This window comes from Rattus norvegicus, chromosome 13, assembly GCF_036323735.1.
Source record: "Rattus norvegicus strain BN/NHsdMcwi chromosome 13, GRCr8, whole genome shotgun sequence".
NCBI classification, from domain to species: Eukaryota; Metazoa; Chordata; class Mammalia; order Rodentia; family Muridae; genus Rattus; species Rattus norvegicus.
The window spans coordinates 103,710,287-103,734,514 of record NC_086031.1 but is presented as its reverse complement, the minus strand read 5'-3'; the positions used below and the strand labels follow the sequence as shown (position 1 = coordinate 103,734,514).

General features: G+C 40.6%; 1 protein-coding gene across 5 annotated transcripts in view; it reads left to right on the top strand.

Moving 5' to 3' along the window:
- Cenpf (centromere protein F) overlaps window positions 1-19,171 on the top strand; it is a 45,588-nt gene extending 26,417 nt beyond the window's left edge. For 2 of the 5 annotated variants that reach the window (XM_039090398.2, XM_039090399.2), the window contains exons 12-18: window positions 1,669-5,051; window positions 6,557-9,391; window positions 10,457-10,609; window positions 11,028-11,202; window positions 12,106-12,582; window positions 14,293-14,471; window positions 17,999-18,875. In XM_039090398.2, coding sequence (XP_038946326.1) covers window positions 1,669-5,051; window positions 6,557-9,391; window positions 10,457-10,609; window positions 11,028-11,202; window positions 12,106-12,582; window positions 14,293-14,471; window positions 17,999-18,202 — 7,406 coding nt within the window. In that variant the 3' untranslated portion in view covers window positions 18,203-18,875. 5 annotated transcript variants of the gene reach the window in all.
- The last annotated feature ends 5,057 nt before the right edge of the window (window positions 19,172-24,228 follow it).

The window sequence follows — 24,228 nt, the reverse complement described above, 5'->3', positions numbered from 1 at the left end:
TGATGAAAGAACTCTCACCATCCGGCTATGGAGATCAATTTAGGTCATCAGTCTTGACACTAAACACCTGTGCCATTGACTCACCTCAGTAGCCTAGAATTCTATTGTAATGTCTTATTCCCAAGAGGAAAGATGGATTATGTTAGGCTATCAGGACGTGTCCTTCTATATTTACCCCAAAATGTCCTTGTGGTAGATAAATTAAGAGCACGTGGAATCTTAAAATGCGTGTTTTTCAACTCTTTTGGCACCAGCGAGTGAACACGTCCTACACAGTACTGTATTGGCAGTGCTCTTTTTTTTTTTTTTATTAATTTTTTTTTCCAGAGCTGGGGACTGAACCCAGGGCCTTGCGCTTGCTAGGCAAGCGCTCTACCACTGAGCTAAATCCCCAACCCCGGCAGTGCTCTTTTACCCTAGAGTGCCAGCCTATGTGTCTCCAGTGTGCTCATTGCATACAGAGTGCTGTTCACAAATTCATATTTTCCAACCCTTAATAACCATTGTATTTTGACACTTACTTGACTGAATGACTTTATTTGGTTTACAGCCAAAGAATAATGTTGTATATAGCAAATGAATCCATTTTTTTCACATTTATTTGTAGCATATCATTTATATAACATTTCCTAACCTGAGATATGTGCATGAAGAATGTATTTCTAACCTTGTTCACCTGAATGTGTGATACTTCTGTGGATTTTTTTATTCTCTTTTTGCTTGTTTTAGACTGGGTTTTGTACAAGTGATCCTGTCTCAGTTTCCCAAGTAGCTAGAATTGAATCCCTGAGACTGCTTTCCCTTTTCCATAGCAGGTGGATGAAGTGCCAGTCTTTAGCTTTCCTGAGGAAAACTAAGAATAATGAGTTATGACTGAGTCATTTTTCAGGGTTGATCAAACGTATTATTGTTTAAGGTCTACAAATGCAAGGTAGTTATAATACACCTTCAAGGTGATGTTTCATAAGTCTTCAACTCTCATTGGGTAGGTTTGAAATTAGTGGGTTAAAACAAGTATAGTTTTTCATTGTTTTATACTAGCTTGTATTATTTACTATAAAGCTTTCGATTATTCCCTCTTACTCCTATTTCTTTTTATCATTGCTTAGTGAAAATATTGCCGGGGGGAGGGCTGTCAATGAGACAGAAATATGGTGGTGATGGGAACTTCCTCAAGAATCTCAAATCCTCTCACTACACTTAATAAGGAGGGGTTGGAATGTAAATACATTCTTGCCCACAAATACTCAACATAGATTGTTTAAAAAGGGAATAAATCTGAATACTCTAAATTTTCTTGTTTTATACATCATTTTTATGATTGAGATATTATCAGATACATTATGAGACTAAAATGGCCATTTTTCTCTCTGTCTTTACATAAACTTATATAAAATAGTAACCTAAGATTATTATTAGGCCAATTACTTTCAAGGACTCTAGCATCAATGTCAAGTTTTACAGGATGTGACAGCCTATTAATTTCAATGCTTTTCTCTTTTTCTTAGAGTTTAAACTTATATTTTATTTATAGAATTCATAGACTAGACATGTTAGGCAACTTTTCTCCTACTGAATTACACCCTAATGCCAGAGTATAAAATTCTTATGAAATCGGTATTTGTTATAAACATTGACAACTTTGTGTTCATTTGTTTGTTTAAATAGCTAAGAATACCTCTCAGGAAATCATGTTACGAGATCTTCAGGAAAAACTAAATCAGCAAGAAAACTCACTAACTTTAGAAAAACTGAAACTTGCCTTAGCTGACCTGGAAGGACAGCGAGACTGTTCTCAAGATCTTTTGAAGAAAAGGGAACATCACATTGAGCAACTGAATGATAAGTTAAATAAGATAGAGAAGGAATTTGAAACTTTGCTGAGTGCTTTAGAATTAAAAAAGAAAGAATGTGAAGAATTGAAAGAAGAGAAAAATCAGATTTCTTGTTGGAAAAGTGAAAATGAAAAACTCATAAATCAGATAGAGTCAGAAAAAGAAATCTTACTGGGTAAAGTCAACCACTTAGAGGCCAGCCTCAAGACACAACAAATAAGTCATGACTATAGTGAGAGAGTAAGGACACTAGAGATGGAAAGAGAAAACCTTACTGTGGAGATTAGAAACCTCCATAGTCTTTTAGACAGCAAGATGGTGGAGATCGAGACACAGAAACAAGCCTACTTGGAACTGCAGCAGCAATCTGAATCCTCAGACCAGAAGCATCAGAAAGAAATGGAGAATATGTGCTTGAAAGCTAATAAGCTCACTGGGCAAGTTGAAAGTTTGGAGTGTAAGCTGCAGTCACTGTCAGGGGAAGTAGAAACCAAAGACCAGCAGTACCAAGACTTGCGTATGGAGTACGAGACAATGAGGGATTCGCTCCAGGCCAGAGGATCTTCTCTGGTGACGGATGAGAAGAATCAGAGAAGCTCTTCAGCTTTTGAAGAGCAGCCTGCAGTGAGTCATTCCTTTGCAAACCTAGTGGGGGAAAAAGGAAGCATATATTCAGAAAGGAGTGACAGCTCTGTAGATAGGGGCCAAAGTCCAGAAAATGTAGCTGTCTTACAAAGTAGAGTCACTTTACTTGAAAGTTCCTTGGAGTCTCAAAACCAGATGAACTCAGATTTGCAAAAGCAGTGTGAAGAGTTGCTACAAATCAAAGGGGAAATTGAGGAAAACCTCATTAAAGCAGACCAGATTCATCAAAACTTTGTGGCTGAAACAAATCAACGTATTGGTAAATTGCAGGAAGATGCTGCAGTTCATCAGAATATTGTTGCTGAAACTCTAGCAACTCTTGAGAGTAGGGAAAAAGAGTTACAGCTTTTGAAAGAACAATTAGAAGCCCAGCAAACAGAGGTTCAAAAGTTAGAGAAGAATAACTGTCTTCTTGAAGGTGCTCTGAAGGAGCTACAGCTTTTAACTGACACTCTGAGCTCCGAGAAGAAAGAAATGAATTCTATCATCTCATTAAGGAAAAAAGACATTGAAGAGTTAACCCAAGCAAATGGGGCTCTCAAAGAAGTTAATGAGGCCTTACGGCAGGAGAAAATGAATCTTCTCCAACAGCATGAGGAGATTACAAGGTGTGTAGCAGAAGGAGAGAGAAGCATTGCAGAGTTGTCTGGTCAGTACAAGCAAGAAAGACTTTTGTTATTACAACGGTGTGAAGAAACAGAAACTGTGTTGGAAGGTCTCAGAGGAGACTACAAAGCAGCACAAGAAAACAATGCTAAGTTAGAATGCATGCTCAGTGAGTGCACTGCTCTTTGTGAGAATAAAAAAAATGAACTAGAGCAGTTAAAGGAAACATTTGCAAAGGAACAGCAAGAATTCTTAACAAAATTAGCTTTCACTGAAGAGCAAAACAGGAAGTTAGTGCTAGAGTTGGAGACAGAGCCACAAACTGTGAGATCTGAGATTACAAACATCAACAAGCATCCCGTGAGTGAGACTGATGCCTTAGGGCAAGAAAGCTGGTCTTCAAAGGAAGAGCAAAAGGAGAAGCAAAAGGAAGTCAGCAACTTAACACCTGAGAACGAGCAATTGATGGAGTTAACACAGACTAAACATGATTACTATCATCTTGAAGTAGAGCCAGTTGAGAACTCTGTAAAAGCAACAGAAGAAGAGATAAGGAAGAGTAGTTCCCAGTATCAGATGGATATTGACACTAAAGACATTTCTCTAGACAGTTATAAAGCACAGTTGGTACAACTAGAAGCTTTGATAAAAGTTATGGAAGTAAAACTCGACCGAAGTGAGGAGGAGAAAAACAGCCTGCGTCAGGAATTACAGACAATTAGAGAAGAGCTGGGAACCAAGACTTCACAGGACACTCAGTCACAGGCGAGGGTTGGCCTTAAAGACTGTGAAGTAGAAGCAGAGGAAAAGTATGTGTCAGTGCTCCAGGAGTTGTCAACAAGTCAAAATGAGAATGTGCACTTACAGTGCTCTCTGCAGACCGCAATGAACAAATTGAATGAACTAGGGAAAATGTGTGAAGTACTGAGAGTTGAAAAGTTACAACTAGAGTCTGAGCTGAATGACTCACGATCTGAGTGTATCACAGCAACTAGTCAAATGGCGGCAGAGGTCGAGAAGCTAGTGAATGAAATGAAAATGCTCAACCATGAGAATGCTCTGTCCCACGGTGAGCTGATGAAAGATACTGCAGATGTTGAATTTGATGATAAACCAAACCACACATCTGTGTTCTTGACTCCTTTGGACAATAGTGAACAAATGACCTCATCAAACAAAGAGGTCCGAGTACACTTTGCTGAATTACAGGAGAAATTCTCCTGTTTACAAAGTGAACACAAAATTTTACATGATCAGCACTGTGAGGTGAGCTCTAAGATGTCAGCACTGCGTTCCTATGTTGACACATTAAAAGCTGAAAATTCTGTCTTGTCAATGAATCTGAGAACTTTGCAGGGTGACTTGGTAAAGGAGAAGGAGCCTGGAGCTGAGGATGGACATATTCTGCCACTGTCATTCTGTAGGACAGACAGCCCTACTCTGACAAATTTTGGAGAAAATTCCTTTTATAAAGATGTTTTAGAACAAACTGGAGACACATCTCATTTAAGTTTAGAAGGGAATGCTTCAGCAAATCCTTGTGATGTAGATGAAGTGTCTTACAGTAGTCTGGAGGAGGAGAATCTGACTGAGAAAGAAATCCCATTTGCCTCTCTGAGGACTGTTGAAGAACTTGAAATCCTGTGTCAGGTGTACTTGCAGTCCATCAAGAATCTAGAAGAGAAAATTGAGAGTCAAAGGATTATGAAAAATAAAGAAATTGAAGAGCTTGAGCAGTTACTAAGTTCTGAGAGGAAGGAACTAAGCTGTCTTAGGAAGCAATATTTGTCAGAAAAGGAACAATGGCAGCAGAAGCTGACAAGTGTCACTTTGGAAATGGAGTCCAAGTTAGCAGAAGAGAAGCAGCAGACCAAGAATTTGTCCCTTGAACTTGAGGTAGCACGACTTCAGTTGCAGGAGCTGGACTTAAGCTCAAGGTCTTTGCTTGGCACTGACTTGGAAGGTGTAAGTACCTAGGATATATGTGCTGTTTCTCGGTGTGTGCGCCTAGTTAAATGTTTGTTGGATTGAATCATATGAAATCAAAATTGGAGTATTTTTAGGGTTCAAAGAAATAAAGGAAAATGTAACAAAAAAGTTTCCAGAGCTCTAAACCAGGACTCAAAAAAGTGAGGAAACTCTTTGAGGAACAAATGGTCATTGTAATTTGTTTTATATATTTTATGGAAAAGCACCAAAGATGTTTTTAAATCTTTAGAATGTATACAGTATACAGACTTTAGAATGTATACTGTAACCATGGAAACTCTTACAAAGGAAAACATTTAGTTAGGACTGGCTTACAGTTCATCATTTTAGGACATTATCGGTATGACGGGAAGTATGGTAGCACACAGGTAGACATGGTGCTGGAGAGGTAGCTGAGAGTTCTACATCAGATCGTCAGGCAGCAGGGAGAAAGAGGTATTGGGCCTTGTCCACCCCTAAATGACACACTTCCTTTAACAAGGCTATACCCAATCCCTGTCAAGTATCATCACTCCTAGTGACCAAGCATTCAAATATATTAGCCTGTGGGGAGACTATTTCTATTCAAACCACCACATATACTTTACACATATACTTGAAATTAATAAGGAACACAAATATTAAGAACTTAGGAGCAGTGAGTGATGTGTTAGAGAGGCTTAGCCATGCCTTCTAGATTATTTTAAATATTACAGTATTAGTCATTAAGCTAGATATAAGAAATTATTTAAATGTTAATTTTTTTTTTAGCTGTTAGCAATAGTATCAGTTACTTAAAGAAGTTTACTTTATACTTTAGTTCCTTGTGGTTTTTGTCTTTTCTAGTTGACCAGCCTAAATACTAATGCAGTATAACTTTGGAGTCTTAATCTAATTTGCTGAGGTGAAGGTCAGAAGTCATTTTGAGGTGGTGGTAGGGGTAGTCATAATCATAGTGTTGTACTTTATATGAAATTGAGACAAAAACGTGCACTTTATCCAAGAACGTACTGACCAAGATGAGGTCTTTGGGCTGAGAGTCTGCTCATAAACACTACTGCTTGTCTTAGTAAAGAACATGAGGGCTTAGAACATGGGGGCTAAGGATCAAAATGTTAACCATTTATCTGAAGTTTGTTAGCCTCTCTTATTTGATAATCACAAAGAAACATTACTCTTTTAAGCTTCCTAGAACATTTAAAGCTATGAAAGAGAGATGTAATTTCCAATTAGATGTAGTTGAAATAAATGTCTTCGAGGATTAATTCTTATAAGTATCTTACCCAGTGCTTTACACATAGGTAGAACCCGATGAATGTTCATGTTGACTGTCTAGACAGAGCAGGATGGAATGAGGTATTGAGAGGGAAGCTATTTGTAGAGGTTTACAAAGAAGTACCCATATGGGCAGTGTCTATAAAGTAATAGTTAAACAAACCACTAATTCTATTTTGATTCTTCTAAAAAATAAAATGCTTTCTTGGTTTGTATTATATTTATAGGCTGTTCGGGGCCCAAATGATGGTTATGCTATAAAAGAATCAGAAGTATATATCTCAGAGACTACAGAGAAAACGCCAAAGCAGGACACTAATCAGACTTGTGATAACGATGTTCAGCAGGACCTTTGTCTAGAAACTTCAGTCACTGAGACCGAGACTACCAGGCTCACAGGAGATGGGTGTGAAGAGCAGCCTTCAAAGATCAGTTGTGAGGCACCAGCAGAGGACAGAACCCAAGACTATTCAGAATGCATTTCTGAATTGTTTTCTACTCCCAGTGTTTTAGTACCCATGGATGTTCTGGAAGATCAGGGGTCTATCCAGAATCTCCATTTGCAGAAAGATACATCAAATGAGAATTTGAGATTACTTCCTGAAGTAGAAGACTGGGACAAAAAAGTTGAAAGTTTGCTGAATGAAATTAAGGAGGCAGATTCAAAACTCAGTTTACAGGAACTGCAGCTAAAGATCAAGATTGCAACATGTATAGAATTGGAAAAAATAGTCAAGCACCTCAAGAAGGAAGAAACTGACTTAAGTGAAAAATTGGAATCTCTTCCGTGTAACCAGGAGGTATGTCCAAGAGTAGAAAGGTCAGATCTTGATTTTAACTTAGATATGGGAGACGATGAGTTGTTTCGTGAATCTACTAAAGATGATGCAGCCAACACAGAAGACAATTACAAGGAGAAGTTTCTTGATATGGAAAGAGAACTGACCAGGATTAAGTCTGAGAAAGCTAATATTGAGCATCACATTGTATCTGTGAAAGCTAACTTAGAGGTAGTTCAAGCAGAGAAGCTCTGTTTAGAAAGAGACACTGAAAGTAAGCAGAAGGTTATTGTTGACCTTAAAGGAGAACTATTTACAGTTATAAGTGAGAGAAACAGACTTCGTGAAGAACTAGATAATGTGTCAAAAGAAAGCAAAGCACTGGACCAGATGTCTAAAAAGATGAAGGAGAAAATAGAAGAGCTGGAGTCTCACCAGAGGGAGAGCCTCCATCACATTGGGGCAGTAGAGTCTGAGGTCAAGGACAAAGCAGAACTCATTCAGACTCTGTCCTTCAGTGTGGATGAGCTAACAAAAGACAAAGCTCATCTCCAGGAGCAGCTGCAGAATTTGCAGAATGACTCACAGGGATTGTCTTTGGCAATTGGTGAGCTGGAAATCCAGATTGGACAACTGAATAAAGAGAAAGAATCACTAGTCAAGGAGTCTCAAAACTTCCAGGTCAAGCTGACTGAGTCGGAATGTGAAAAGCAGACCATTTCTAAGGCCTTGGAGGTGGCACTCATGGAGAAAGGTGAGTTTGCAATGCGACTGAGCTCAACCCAGGAGGAGGTGCATCAGCTGAGACAAGGCATTGAGAAACTGAGTGTCCGAATTGAGGCAGATGAAAAGAAGCACCTCAGTGCTGTGGCGAAACTGAAAGAAAGCCAGCGGGAAAGTGACTCATTGAAGGATAAAGTGGAAAATCTGGAGAGGGAGTTGGAGATGTCAGAAGAAAACCAAGAGCTGGCGATTCTTGATTCTGAGAATTTGAAAGCAGAGGTGGAGACCCTCAAGGCACAAATGGATGAAATGGCCAAAAGCCTGAGAGTTTTTGAATTAGACCTTGTCAATGTTAGATCTGAAAGAGAAAATCTAGCAAAGCAGCTGCAAGAGAAACAAAGTCGAGTGTCAGAATTAGATGAACTGTGCTCTTCCTTGAGAAGTCTGTCAGAAGAGAAGGAGCAAGCAAGAGTACAGATGGAAAGAGACTCTAAATCAGCAATGCTGATGCTTCAGACACAGTTGAAAGAGCTCTGGGAGGAAGTAGCAGCCTTGTATAATGACCAAGAAACCTTAAAGGCCCAAGAACAGAGTCTAGACCAACCAGGGGAAGAAGTGCATCTCTTGAAAAGTAGTATTCAAAAACTAAAAGTTCACATAGATGCTGACAAAAAAAAGCAGTGCCACATCCTAGAACAGCTGAAGGAAAGTAAGCATCACGCAGACTTGTTTAAGGACAGAGTTGAGAACCTTGAACAAGAATTGATGCTATCCGAGAAAAACAAAGAACACTTGATTTTCCAAGCTGAAAATTCCAAAGCAGAGATACAGACTTTAAAAACAGAAATTCAAACAATGGACCAAAACCTCCAAGATTTGGAGTTAGAACTTACTAATACAAGGTCAGAAAAGGAAAATCTCATGAAAGAACTAAAAAATGAGCAAGAGCAAATATCTAAATTAGAAACAATAAATTCTTCTATTGAAAGATTACTGAAAGATAAAGAGCAAGAAAAAGTACAGGTGAAAGAGGAAGCCAGAATTACAGTGGAGATGCTTCAAACTCAGTTAAAGGAGCTAAATGAGACAGTGGTTTCCTTGTGCAATGACCAGGAGGCCTATAAGACCAAAGAGCAGAATCTGGGGAGCCGAGTACAAACTCTTGAACTTGAGAAGGCTCAGCTGCTACAAGACCTTGGTGAGGCCAAGAATAAATACATTATCTTTCAGTCATCTGTAAATGCCCTCACTCAAGAAGTAGAAGCTGGCAAACAGAAACTAGAGAAGGAGGAGGAAGAGGTCAGGACACTGAAAGAACAACTTAAAGGTCAAGAGCAGCTTGTGTGTAAACTCGCCCGAGTGGAAGGAGAGCAGCAACTCTGTCAGAAGCAGAAACTAGAGCTGAGAAGTCTGACTATGGAGCTGGAGCAGAAGGTCAAAGTGCTGCAGTCTGAAAACGACGCGCTGCAGACCACCTACGAAGCACTGCAGAGTTCCTACAAGAGTTTAGAAGGTGAACTTGGGTTGATAAAGATGGAGAAAATGGCGCTGGTGGAAAGAGTAAGTGCCATTACTTATCTTCATGAGGGGTATGATCAGGAGGGAGAGACTGTTTATATAGGCTTGACTACAGGGACATTGCATCAGCTCGGCAGAAGTGACTGCTTTAATCTGCTTGTGAGACACATTCTTGTGAGTTAGATTAGGTTCACATCCTGAGTTTGATGTAGGTAGTTCTAGGTTCTTTTTTTTTTTTAAAGATGTGTTTATTTTATGCATGTGAGTACACTGTCACTGTCTTCAGACACATCAGAAGAGGGCATTGGATCCCCTTACAGATGGTTGTAAGCCACCATGTGGTTGCTGGGAATTGAACTCAGGTCCTCTGGAAGAGCAGCCAGTGCTCTTAACCACTGAGCCGTCTCTCCAGCCCCCTAGCTCTAGGTTCTTACTATCTATAGTTAAGTTCATAATGGTGAAAATGGCTCCTTATCCAGTGGAGAACCACTGTGGCAAGGATGTAACAGATTAGGGTCAGAAGCTGTGCTCTGCCCTTCTTACCTTTAGAAAAAAGAATGCCTAAAGGTATTGTAATTAGGACCAGTAGGACACTCCTGGCTTCCAGGGTGGGCTTGAGAAAAATTAGGCTGATCTATGAAAGGGATTCCTTCAAATTAAATGTCTTATTCATCAACTAATTAAAAAGGAATGTCTAGAAAATGAAGTCTATCACAACTATTTCCTAGGATTTGTGTAATTATGATCTTAAGCCTTAGCATGTATGATGGAATTAGTAGATCTAAGAGCTGATAACAATCTATGATGGTAAAAAGCTAAGACATTCCCTCAAAATATTCCCTACTGTTAATTTAAATTAAAACCTTTATGAAGGATCTTAAGAGTCAGGAATATTATCTTTTTTCTTATGACTGTCTTAAATCTTTGCTGAGGAAAAAAAAATGGAAGCTCACTAGTAGGTTTTGAAAATACCAGGTGAGTGGATTAGTTGTGGGGAATGGTGGTCAGCCAGGTTCTATTTTCTTAAAGAAACTGCACGTCATAACCGCGGTTAATTGACTCATAACAGACCACCCAGAGCAAGTGCTGATGAAGGTTAAATTCCAGGTTAACACAATGACTGGGAAGGAAGCAGAGCTACAGAGGGAGCTGCATGACGTGGAACAGAAAAGTACGCAGCTGAAAGAAGAGTACAGCAAGGAGAAAACCAGGCTAACGGAAGACTTAGAGGTGGTGATGGAAGAGCTGAAGAACACCAAAGTAAGTTTCCCGTGGCAGAGTCCTTTGGCTCTGCTCACTGGCGATGCCTACTCTTCGGTCGTCTTTGTGAGAAGTTTGCAGTGTATCCCAGTTTGTTTCAACTTTTGGAACCCAAGCTGGTATGTTGAGGTCTGTAGTGATGCTAACCATGTGATACCTCCATGAGCCTAGGAGCCACGAGAGGGATGCTTCTCTAGGGACCATGATCAGTGTCATGCTGAAAAGAACTCCAAACCACACTGGCTGTCGGGGAGACCTAGGGAGCTAAGTAGAGAGGGGGGCTTATTTTATGCATCTGGAGATGTTATATTTTAAACATAACTGCACTGTAAGCTGCTTTAATATGTTTTAGTTGTTTTTCTGAATACTTGTAAAATGAAATTCAAGGTTTTACATGAAATTAACGTCTGTTTTGTAGGTAGCACACCTTAAAAATGTGAATCATCTTGAGAAGGAATTTCAGCGTGCTCAGGGGAAAATAAAATTGCTGCTCAAATCCTGTAAACAGCTGGAAGGAGAAAAGAAAATGTTGCAGAAAGAGCTCTCGCAGCTTGAAGCTGCACAGAAGCAGAGAGCAGGTGGCTGGAGTTGGGGTACTCAGTGTCCATGCTTAAGTTGCTTCAGTGCTCTGTTCAGTGCTGAGTTCTTAAAAGTAGCTTAGTAGTTTCTTAGTAGTGTTTTCTAATTTCTGAACTGTGGTCTTAACCTTGTGTTGAGTAGGATTCAGAGTGAAGCCTACATTTCGAAATAGTTATCTCTCTGGGGAGAAACCTGATGATACCCTTTGCGAATGGATGCCCATAAAGAGTTTGCTGTTTTGGTAGTATTTGAGTTTTTTCTTTTATTTCTTTTCTTTATTTTTGCTTATTGGTAATTAGCCATGCCATTTTTATCCACCTATACTCTCTGCTTTCTCCGTGAATATCCAGTGGCTAATATGTTTGGGAGGCTTCTAGAGTGTGGCAGGGTAGTTCAGTGGTCTTTTCTACTGAGAAGTATGATTGGAGTAGGTTTGGAGAACTTGAGAGTTTTCCTCATAAATCGATTGCCACCTCTAGTGTCCAGAAGCTTACTGAGGCCCCTGCATTGATGTGGTTCTTCTACATTTGTACCTACTTGTTCCTGTATTCTCTTAAAATGCCTTTACAGTCTTTAGCAACTGAAATTTTCATAGGCTGGCACCTGTCACCAAAACCATACAACATAGACTTTGTGATCAGTACTAAATTAGAGTGTTATTCATTTATGGCAGAAACAATGGGTTGGGAAAAGAAGGATATAAAAAGTTAGTTTACTTGACTCTTGTAACTAATTCTGTAAGGGAGGTTGGTTTTTATTGGGTGTTACGTTGTTATGTACTAGACTGTTTCATACATGAACAGAATGTGGTCCTTAACCTCTGGAAAAGTCCAGAGAAGACTTAAAAATTACCTGCTGGGAGGTGTCCATTATCTGAGTAGCAGCAAGCTGTGTGACAGATGTCACTGTTTTCACAGGTTCTCTTGTGGATAGTAATGTGGATGAATTAATGACTGAGAACAAAGAGCTGAAAGAGACTCTTGAAGAAAAAATCAAGGAAGCAGATAAGTACTTGGATAAGTACTGTTCCCTTCTTATAAGCCATGAGGAGCTAGAGAAAACCAAAGAGATATTAGAAATACAAGTCGCTCGACTCAGTTCACGGCAGAACAAACAGGATCTCCAGAGTTCTCCTTTGCTGGATTCTTCGGTTGCAGGACCATCTCCAAGTACTTCTGTCAGCGAGAGGAAGTCAACATCTGGCCTAAATAAAACTTTAGGCAAGAGGCAAAGGTCCAGTGGAATTGGGGAGAACGGGAATGGGACAGCACCTTCTACACCAGAGACGTTCTCTAAGAAAAGCAGGAAATCTGTCAGTAATAGTGCTCACCCTGCTGAGGACGAGGAAGAGACTGAGTTTGAGCCAGAAGGACTCCCAGAAGTTGTTAAAAAAGGTGGGCAGAGGTTGTACAGAGCATACAGAGTCACAGCGATGAGCATACAGCTCATGTGTAGACCAGGACGTAGCTCACATGTGGCCCTTCGTTCAGTTCTCTGTGTAAACATGCGAAGTTTGAGATTTCACATAGAATTGGCACCTGGAAAGATAGAAATCTTTACTTTTTAGGTTCTTAAATACTGCACAATAGCCCACTGCCTGGAGAGACTAGTTCATTTTTAAATTGATGACATTATAAATCACTAAGGTTAACTACAGTACCACAGAAAGCTGGTAGATTTGGAAATAACTGCTAAGCATCCATTTAGAAATGCTGTTTTTCGGGGTTGGGGATTTAGCTCAGTGGTAGAGCGCTTGCCTAGGAAGCACAAGGCCCTGGGTTCGGTCCCCAGCTCCGAAAAAAAGAACCAAAAAAAAAAAAAAAAAAAAAAGAAATGCTGTTTTTCAATCAGCTTTTTCTTTCTTGGGACAAGTGTGCTGGCGGACACTAATCTACTCCCCCTCCAAAGCCCTCCCCCAGAAGAAATAGTTTAGAACTTTCAAAGCTATTTGATATTGTTTCAGTCTCTAAAATCACAAGCAGACTTTTTTGTTCTATTAACTCTGTCTTATTTATTTATTTATTTATTTATTTACTTTTATTTTTCTGATATTGTGAGACAGAATCTTACTGTGCAGCCCAGTCAGGTTTTGATCTTGAAGCATTTCTGTCTTAGCCTTATTGTGCTAGGATTATAGACATATACAATATCCCCCTTCAGTCATATAGTTTTATTTATTTATTTTGAAAATCTATAGCAGGTTGGATCTTGAAATCGAAGCTGATTAGAAGAGCTATGTTCTGAGTAACCGGTTTCAAAGTATGGCTAGCTATCACTCTCTAGTAGATTACTTATTTCTAAGCCTGTAGTTAGATCTGAATGCAACTGTGGAGTATCCTGCGTTGTCTTTTTTGTTTGTTTTTTGTTTTTGTTTTGTTTTGGTTTTTTTAAGACAGAGTTTTTCTGTGTAAGATCCCTGGCTGTCCTGGGCTCAATTTGTAGATGAGGCTGGCCTCAAACTCATAGAGATCCACCTGCCTTTGCCTCCCGAGTGCTGGATTAAAGGCGTGTACCACCAAGCCCTGTCTCCCTGTGATATCTTAGAGTGGTTTTGTGGCTAACCTTCTCCACTCCTGTCAGGTCAGTTGCTTTCCTGGGAGGAGACAATGTGAGCAGATACAAAGGCACTCTTAGGAAGTCCAGCCTGTGCTACCTGACTGCACTTGAGACTGGTGTCCTTAAGTCACTGTTGGTTTACATTAACTCTGAGACAAGAGCTGGCCTTTTCTCATCCTAGTTCATTTGTTTTAAATGTCCTGCCTATCTTAGAAAATGTAAGGTAATACAGCCATGTAGAAGAAGCAAATTTTTTTTAAGGTATAGTGTCATTCTCCTTGATCCTTTTCCCGTTGTGTTTTTGAAATCTTTGCTCTTTCTAATACAGACTTACCTGTTAATTTTCCAATTCATCTGATGACTACCAAGGCAGTTATGAAGTCTAATACATTGTTTTCTATGGTGGGGGAAACTACGTTTTGTAGTTATTTTTACTGTTATTGAACCTTTGTACTCATGCACAACACCTAACCTCCATTGCTAGCACAGCCAGCACAATCAAGCCTCTAACCAGTGCCATTACTGACAGACAGCTCTTTGGCCCTTAGGGTTTGCTGACATCCCGACTGGAAAGACAAGCCCATATATCCTTCGGAGAACAACTATGGCAACCAGAACAAGCCCCCGCCTTGCTGCACAGAAGTTATTGGGATCTTCCCCAACTCTGGGCAAAGAAAATCTTGTAGAGTCCTCCAAACCAACAGCTGGTGGCAGCAGATCACAAAAGGTAACATGCGAATGTCATTTCCTCCCTGTCGTCCTGGAAAACTTAGCAGGCCTAAGGGTGGATATTGCAATTTCTGACTCAGAAATGGGCAAGCCCAGGGATACACATCAGTTTCCTGAGGCCTAATCTTATCTTCTACTGAAAGGGAGAGAGGGCTGCTGTAAATAGCTTTCTGGGAAACCCCACACATTTGTCAGAGTTTCGAGCATGGCTTGAGTGCTTTATGGAGGTTGTTTTCCTTTGGGCACAGGCCTTGGTCACTGTTCTCTGTCAAAGCTCCTAATTCTCTATGGTTTGTATTCATTCACTGCATTGTGCAAAAGGTGGAGAATATTTGCTTGGTCGTTTTTATTTCTAATACTGTAATTCCTACTAATAGCACCATTTCTGTAAGCAGTTATATGTGTTCCGCTAACTTTTAATTTTAAATCTCAGGTTTGCCATGAACTCACTGTGTAGCCAAGGCTGGCCTTGAACGTGTGATCTTTGTGCCTCTTCCTCCCTGAGTGCTGGAATTAGAGATGTGCACCAACCTTCCCATTTATGCTTTGTGTAAGCCAGGCAAGCTCTCCGCTGTATCCCAACACCTTGCTTCACTCGGGCCTTATTTATTGTTCTCTTACAGTGTAGTGCTCTTGAAATTACTTTAGTCCTAAGATTTTTATAAAGCTAAGAAACCGTCCTGTGAAGTCCCACAGAACCTATCCCTTTTTCTTCTTTTTTCTTTCATTAGGAATTGATGGTAAAGGCCGCTTACATGTGGTGTTCAGATTTGTCACCTAGGAGAAAGGGTTTGCACACTAGGGGTCCCACACTCCACACTGCTGTCAAACCTGCTGGTACAGAGCAGTAGCCCTGGTTCCCTGCAGACTCTGCATCAGCTCTCTGCATCAGCTACCTGCAGTAGTTGGCACCAGCACTTATGAATTACAAAGCAGTTTTGTGCACTTGAATGGCAGGGGATCCTCTTAAAAGGAGACTTCATGATTAGATTACCATTAAGGAACCTAGCCTAGTCATTCTCAGTTTAAGTCAGCATTTTCTGAGCTCTCTGTTCAACTGTAGCCCAGTGCTCTGCCACTCAAAACTGGAAATCTGAGTTTAGGCAAGTCCTTATGTTACTTACTAATAAGTGGTGAGTTCAAGGAAGAAGGAAATGGGTGCAGTGTATTGGATGCGGTATTCTGTTTATTGTGTCACCAAGATGAGGACGCCCAGGAAATCCTAGTCTGCTGGAGACAGAGGAGCTGCTGTTTATACACTTGGTTCCCTGAATAGTGCTGCTTGGTGGGCTGGCCTCTGTAAATTGTAAGGCCGCTATGGATGGTTCGAGGCGGAGGATGGGGCCAGTTGGCAGCTCTTTGAGGATGTTGCATTTCCCCTGCTAGTAGGATTCACTTCCGCCAGGTCACCACATCTGTCCTTTCCACTCTGGCTACAGATATCACTGGGAGGATGGGTAGTAGCACTCACTGTCTCCTAGACACAGGGCCTGTCCAGGCTGTGGACCATCCAGAGCACACTGTCCACAGGAGCATCACCCACAGTGTGGCCAACTCAATTCCATGTCAGAAATGAAGTCTGAGGGGAAAGCCAAGGAATGCACTGCATGTAGTAGTCTTTTTGTTAGGCCTTGTTAGGCAGTTCCTCCTCTCTGTGTGACCCATCATTCTCTTTCTCCTTCCCACCTATATACTGAGTACCCTGTGACTCTTGGTTCAAGGGAGACCTTGTCTTGGTGTCATTGCTTCTCTTTAAAAGAAAAGAAACGGCATCACCAACAACCCTATTTTCCCTTCAGCTTTGCACCAACTCCTGGTCCTTAGCTGCTGGTTTTTCAGTGTCTTGTGCACATGATCTGAGATAAGAGCAGGCTTTCAAGGGATTTGATTCTGTTTACTGCATTTTCTGTAATGCACAGTATCTTAACTGCCATGAAAGCCACATGCTATCTATAGAAAGAATGTACATGGAAAAATAATCTCCATTCTTGTTTTTGTTTCAGGATCTTTAGAACCTAGAACTCTTACTTAGGGAGTGTCTGTTGTACAGTTATTTTGGGGACACCACACTGAAGACCAATCTGTACTTGCAAAGTAGCCTTTCTTTTTAAACTTTTATTATCTTTTTCTTCTGAGGGAGGGGGTAAAATGCAGTACTATGTAGAATTGTTGAACATATAGCTTCATCCATTTATGTAGATTTTTCTACCACTGAGCTACCCCAGCCTTCTTTTTAATTCTTGTTTTAGGATAGTGTCTCACTAAGTTGTCTGGCTATTCTGAATTTGCCCTATAGCAGGTTCAAGCAGACTTTGAAGATTGCCATCTTCTTCCCTTAGTCTCTTGAGCATCTGGGATCCAGGCCTGGGCCACTGGAACCACTAAATGGCTGGTTTTGTTGTTTTGAGCTTCTCTGTATTGTGCAGGCTAGTCTTGAACTCTTGGTCTCAACTGATCTCAATGTCTCTCATCTTGCTGCCCTATTTTCTTCTGAAGGGTTTGTACTTGTAACTTGCATTCTTGCCTTTAACTTTTTGTAGTTCCTTGTCCTCACCTTATTTTGGGACAGGGTCTCTTATTGATCAGAGCTTCTTAGAATAGGCGATTTAGCCGGCAATCCCTGCCGTGCTGTCATGTCAAGATGTACACATAGTAGGTCCTAAGGTTTACAGTGTAAGCACTGTGCTAACAGCCTGGTTGGTCCCTAGCCCTTCTTATCCAATTCTCATCCTTGTATATCCCCACTGTTCTGTATGTCATATGCTTTGACTCAGCACCTATAGATTGACACTTCAGTATGGGTCCTGGGTGTATGACCTGTTGTAAATACAGTGTTTTCCTCTGAAGTCAGTTATCTGCATTTGGATTGCACTTACTGTGACTACTGCAGGACTCGGGACTTATGAGGCAGGTTTTGGTTCTCAGGGATTTGTTGTGCATTTACCATGTAATCAGGTGCATTGTGGGTGTTAAAAATGAGTGTAGGTAAATTAGATGCAGCCTTTGCTTTCAAACTGTTGGCCTTCGGTTCTGAAGTGCCACACTTGCTTGAGAGTGGGGCTCTGGCCATCAGTGATGTCCAGAGAAGTCTGAGAGTTACTATAGGTTGTGTCTGATGTTTTAAAGTCCTGTTAGGTGGCTCCTGCTTTCAGGGAGGCAGATAATAAGATTGTAGTCCCTCCCACAGAAGAGCCAAACCCAGGTGATGGCTGCTGACCACTCTTGAAAGTGTGACCAGACCTGACTGTACAGACCTCTTGAGTCCACCATAGAAGAGGCTGAAGCAGGAGGATCACAAGTTCAGGATCTCTGCCCTATAAAGTAGGTTCAGGGCTAGCCTGGGCAACATAGTGAACCTCTATCTCAAATCTACAGTAAAAATAGGGCTGAGAGTGTAGCTCACTGGTGGGTCACTTGCCTCACACATGCAGTGCCCTTTGTTCAGTCTCTTATAGAACAAAACAGTGAGAACCACCGGAAAATAAGGATGTGTTTTTGAACCCTAACAGATTATGTATCTTGCAGGTCAAGGTTGTTCAGGAGAGCTCAATGGATGCACATGCTGTCTTCCAGGAACTCCCAGCAAAATCTCTCACAGCCAATAATATGCCTGGGAGAAACTCTACAGAGAGCCCCAGGGAGGGCCTGAGGGCCAAGCGGGCCTGCCCTGCCTCCAGCCCAGCCGCTGGGCCTGACCCCATGAACAATGAAAACTGCCGAGTCCAGTGAGACGTCTACTCAGCATTCTGGAAGGTGGCAGAACTCAGAGGAACCTGTCTGTGAGGACTTGTCTTAAGCCAAGGACATGTTATCTGTCTCTAGAGAATACCTGCTGTTTGTGTGGTGTTCAGTCTCCCATATGTCAGACGCAAACGTTTGAAAGAACCTACTACCCTAGCCCTTCTTCTTCTTCCTTCCCTACCCCTAATAGTCCTGATTCCTAACCTTGAGTGTAAATAGTGGAGAGCTGGAGAATTGGCTGCAGTTAAATGGGAAGCACCATAACGATTTGTGTGTGGACTTTACACTCCATGCTGCAGTGATTGGGATCTTCCTGTTTAGAACGTTAGGCATCAGATCACTGTAGATCAAGAATTGGAGCTGAGTTAAGTGAGGAGAGCCTGTGTGCATGTGGTGTGGCCCTCTCCTCAGTGTGTTTCATAACCTCCTGCTCACGTAACCTGTGCGTACCATGTGGGGAGTGCAGTGAGCACTCAGGCCTGCAGAGTAGGACTGTACAGACAGACACCTTAGTGGTGGTGTAGATGATGTCAACTGTCACTGCTGTCCTGCTAAAGGCATCATAGTTCTTTTGGTATATATTTCTGTGTCTGGTGATTTATTGAAGTATGTTCTTTTTTGCAAAAGTTATTTCCTAAATATAAAAACATTATGACTAGCACCACTGTGTCATGTTTTCTTAACTAAAACCACCTCTCATAAAAGAAAACATGTATGAACAAATGATACAGTTTTTTGAATGTGTGACACTAGTATACTCACTGAACGTGAGACATACTGGAATGTTGGTCATACAGATGGTTTGAGAATAGGGATGTTTTAAATTCTGATGTCTTGTGCTCATTAAATATCACTAGCAAAGGTACAAGAGTGAAGTTATCCCATCTGTCTGTGGATAATAGGGCTTGAAGAGATGACGGCATTTTGACCCATATCAAATAAAAACACTTGACTGAGCCTCTTGAATAAGGGTTAAAAAGTTTTTTCAGGCTTTAAGTTAGAAGATGATTTGTTCTTGGCTTTCCTTTCAGGTTGGGATCAAACTTTCACACAGTCATTTTAGATTTGAAAACTGTCTCCTGCGGATGGGTCCACTGTGGGAGATAAACCACTAGCATTAACTGAATGATATCCATCTCCTGAAGGTGAAGCTCTGCTCTCTTCGCTTGCTCCTGTCCCAAGGCCACCGTGTGCTGAAGGTCAGGCCAGCACCTTTAAGGGATGGCTCCCGAAGGTGCGGGGTGTGGCCCAGTACTTTCCAGCATCCTTAGGAACGTTGTCCTTTGTTACAGGTCTGCCACAGCTCCTTTGTGACGTGGGATGCTTTCATTACTTAGAAGCAGTGGGTTCATCGTTTGGTTGGGTGCCAAGCTAAGGGTGAGGATCAGTTTCTTTCTTGTTGCAAAAGAGGAATATGTTGAAGATGGTTCTTAGAGCAGGTCTGACTAGAAAGTAAAAGACTTCATTGGTGAAATACCAGCCATTATGTGTGGACACGTTTCTGAGCATGTCCTGTATGCGGTGGAAGTGTAATGACAGTTTTATCCTGTAGCCTGGCAGACACAGAACTCGCCTGCCTCTTGCCTCTGTCTCCCAAGAACTGGGATTAAATGCATATGCCAACAAGCTTGGTATGGCAGTATTTGACTTTTTTTTATTGGATATTTCTTTAATTACATTTCTTTCTTTTTTTTTTTGAGTTTTAATTTTTTTTCTCCATCTTTATTAAATTGGGTATTTCTTATTTACATTTCAATTGTCATTCCCTTTTCCGGTTTCCAGGCCAACATCCCCCTAACTCCTCCCACTCCCCTTCTATATGGTTGTTCCCCTCCCCATCTTACCCCCAACAATCACATTCACTGGGGGTTCAGTCTTGGCAGGACCAAGGGCTTCCCCTTCCACTGGTGCTCTTACTAGGATATTCATTGCTACCCATGCAGTTGGAGCCCAGGGTCAGTCCATGTATAGTCTTTGGGTAGTGGCTTAGTCCCTGGAAGCTCTGGTTGGTTAGCATTGTTGTTCATATGGGGTCTCAAGCCCCTTCAAGCTCTTCCAGTTCTTTCTCTGATTCCTTCAACGGGGGTCCTGTCTCAGTTCAGTGGTTTGCTGCTAGCATTCACCTCTGTATTTGACATGCTTTGGTTGTGTCTTAGGAGATAATTATATCCGGTTCCTGTCAGCATGCACTTCTTAGCTTCATCGATCTTACCTAGTTTTGGTGGCTACATATGTATGGGCCACATGTGGGGCAGGCTCTGAATAGCCATTCCTTCAGTCTCTGCTCTAAACTTTGCCTCCAAATCCTCTCCTGTGGATATTTTTGTTCCCCCTTTTAAGGAATGAAGCATCTGCATTTCGGTCATCCTTCTTGAGCTTTATGTGGTCCATGGATTGTATCTTGGGTAATTTGAGCTTTTGGGCTAATATCCACTTACCAATGAGTGCATATCATGTGCGTTTTTCTGTGATTGGGTTACTCACTCAGGATGATATTTTCTAGTTCATTCCATTTGCCTATGAATTTCATGAAGTCATTGTTTTTGATAGCTGAGTAGTACTCCATTGTGTAGATGTGCCACATTTTCTGTATCCATTCCTCTGTTGAAGGGCATCTGGGTTCCTTCCAGCTTCTGGCTATTATAAATAAGGTGACTATGAACATAGTAGAACATGTGTCTTTGTTGTATGTTGAAGCATCTTTTGGGTATATGCCCAGGAAAGGTATAGATGGGTCCTCAGGTAGTACGATATCCAATTTTCTGAGGAACCTCCAGACTGATTTCCAGAGTGGTTGTACCAGTTTGCAATCCCACCAACAATGGAGGAGGGTTCCTCTTTCTCCACATCTTCACTAGCATCTCCTGTCACCTGAGTTTTTTATCTTAGCCATTCTGACTGGTGTGAGGTAGTATCTCAGGCTTGTTTTGATTTGCATTTCCCTGATGACTAAGGATGGTGAACATTTCTGTAGGTGCTTCTCAGCCATTCGATATTCCTCAGTTAAGAATTCTTTGTTTCGCCGTGTACCCCATTTTTAGTAGGGTTATTTGGCTCTCTGGTGTCTAACTTCTTGAGGTTTTTTTGTATATTTCAGATATTAGCCCTCTAGTGGATGTAGGATTGGTAAAGATCTTTTCCTAATCTGTTGGTTGCCATTTTGTCCTAATGACAATGTCCTTTGCCTTATAGAAGCTTTGCAGTTTTATGAGGTCCCATTTGTCGATTCTTGATCTTAGAGCGTGAGCCATTGGTGTTTTGTTCAGGAAATTTTTCCCCAGTGCCCATGTGTTCAAGACTCTTCCCCACTTTTTCTTCTATTAGCTTGAGTGTTTGATGTGGAGGTCCTTGATCCACTTGGACTTAAGCTTTGTACAGGGCAATAAGAATGGGTCAATTTGCATTCTTCTACAGGTTGAACCAGTGCCATGTGTTGAAAATGCTATCTTTTTTCCATTGGATGGTTTTAGCTCCTTTGTCAAAGATCAAGTGACCATAGGTATATGGGTTCATTTATGGGTCTTCAATTCGATTCTGCTGATCTACCTGCCTGTCTCTATACCAATACCATACAGTTTTTATCACTATTGCTCTGTAATACAGCTTGAGGTCAGGGATGGTAATTCCTCCAGAAGTTCTTTTATTGTTGAGTATAGTTTTTGCTATCCTGGGTTTTTTGTTATTCTAAATGAATTTGCAAATTGCTATTGCTCTATCTCTATCTCTATGAAGAATTGGGTTGGAATTTTGATGGGAATTCCATTGAATCTGTAGATTGCTTTTGACAAAATGGCCATTTTTACTATATTAATCCTGCCAATCCATGAGCATGGGAGGTCTTTCCATCTTCTGAGATCTTCAATTTCTTTCTTCAGAGATTTGAAGTTCTTGTCATACAGATCTTTCACTTGCTTGGTTAAAGTTACACTGAGGTATTTTATATTATTTGGGACTATTATGAAGGGTGTCGTTTCCCTAATTTCTTTCTCAGCTTGTTTATCCTTTGAGTAGAGGAAGGCTACTGATTTGTTTGAGTTAATTTTATACCCAGCCACTTTGCTGAAGTTGTTTATCAGGCTTAGGAGTTCTCTGGTCACTTAAATATACTATCATATCATCTGCAAATAGTGATATTTTGACTTCTTCCCTTCCAATTTGTATCCCATTTGACCTCCTTTTGTTGTCTGATTGCTCTGGCGAGGACTTTGAGAACTATATTGAATAAGTAGGGAGAGAGTGGGCAGAATTGTCTAGTCTCTGATTTTAGTGGGATTGCTTCAAGTTTCTCTCCATTTAGTTTGATGTTGGCTACTAGTTTGCTATATATGGCTTTTACTATGTTTAGCTATGGGCCTTGAATTCTTGATCTTTCCAGGACTTTTATCACAGAAGGGGTGTTGAATTTTGTCAAATGCTTTCTCAGCAGCTAATGAAATGATCATGTGGTTTTTATCTTTGAGTTTGTTTATATAGTGGATTACATTGATGGTTTTCCGTATATTAAACCATCCCTGCATGCCTGGGATGAAGCCTACTTGATCATGGTGGATGATTGTTTTGATGTGCTCTTGGATTCAGTTTGCAAGAATTTTATTGAGTATTTTTGCGTCGATATTCATAAGGGAAATTGGTCTGAAGTTCTCTTTCTTTGTTGGGTCTTTGTGTGGTTTAGGTATAAGAGTAATTGTGGCTCATAGAAGAAATTCGGTAGTGATCCATCTGTTTCTATTTTGTGGAATAGTTTGGATAATATTGGTATGAGGTCTTCTATGAAGGTCTGATAGAATTCTGCACTAAACCCGTCTGGACCTGGGCTCTTTTTGGTTATTTCTTTAGGAGTTATGGTACTGTTTAGATAGTTTATCTGATCCTGATTTAACTTTGGTACTGGGTATCTGTCTAGAAAATTATCCATTTCCTCTAGGTTTTCCAGTTTTGTTTAATACAGGCTTTTGTAGTAGAATCTGATGATTTTTTAATTTCTTCAGATTCTGTTGTTATGTCTCCTTTTCTTTTCTGATTTTGTTAATTTGGACACACTCTCTGTGCCTCTGGTTAGTTCTGGCTAAGGTTTATCTATCTTGTTGATTTTCTCAAAGAACCAGCTCCTGGTTTTGTTGATTCTTTGTATGGTCCTTTTTGTTTCTACTTGGTTGATTTCAGCCCTGAGTTTGATTATTTCCTGCAGTCTACTCCTATTGTGTGCAATTGAGATTTTTTTTTTTGTCAAGAGCTTTTAGGTGTGCTGTCAAACTGCTAGTGTATGCTCTCTAGTGTTTCTTTTTGGAGGCACTCAGAGCTATGAGTTTTCCTCTTAGCACAGCTTTCATTGTGTCCCATAAGTTTGGGTATGTTGTACCTTCATTTTCATTAAATTCTAAGAAGTCTTTAATTTCTTTCTTTATCTCTTCCTTGACCAAGTTATCAGTGAGTAGAGCTGTTGTTCAACTTCTGTGTATATGTGAATGTTCTTTCCTTATTGTTATTGAAGACCAGCCTTAGTGCATGATGATCTGATAGGATGCATGGGATTATTTCTGTCTTCCTGTATCTGTTGAAGCCTGTTTTGGAGAAGGTAACATGAGGTGCTGAGATGAAGGTACATCCTTTTATTTTAGGATGGAATGTTCTATAAATATCTGTTAAGTCCATTTGGTTCATAACTTCTGTTAGTCTGTCTATGTCTCTGTTTAATTTCTGTTTCCATGATCTGTCCATTAATGAGAGTGGGGTGTTGAAATCTCCTACTATTATTGTGTGAGGTGCAATGTGTGTTTTGAGCTTTAGTAATGTTTCTTTTTTGTATGTAGGTGCCCTTGCATTTGGAGCATCTATATTTAGGATTGAGAGTTCATCTTGGTTGAATTTTTCCTTTGATGAGTATGAAGTGCCCTTCCTTATCTTTTTTGATGACTTTTGATTGAAAGTCAATTTTATTTGATATTAGAATGGCTACTCCAGCTTGTTTCTTCAGACCATTTGCTTGGAAAGTTGTTTTCCAGCTTTTTACTCTG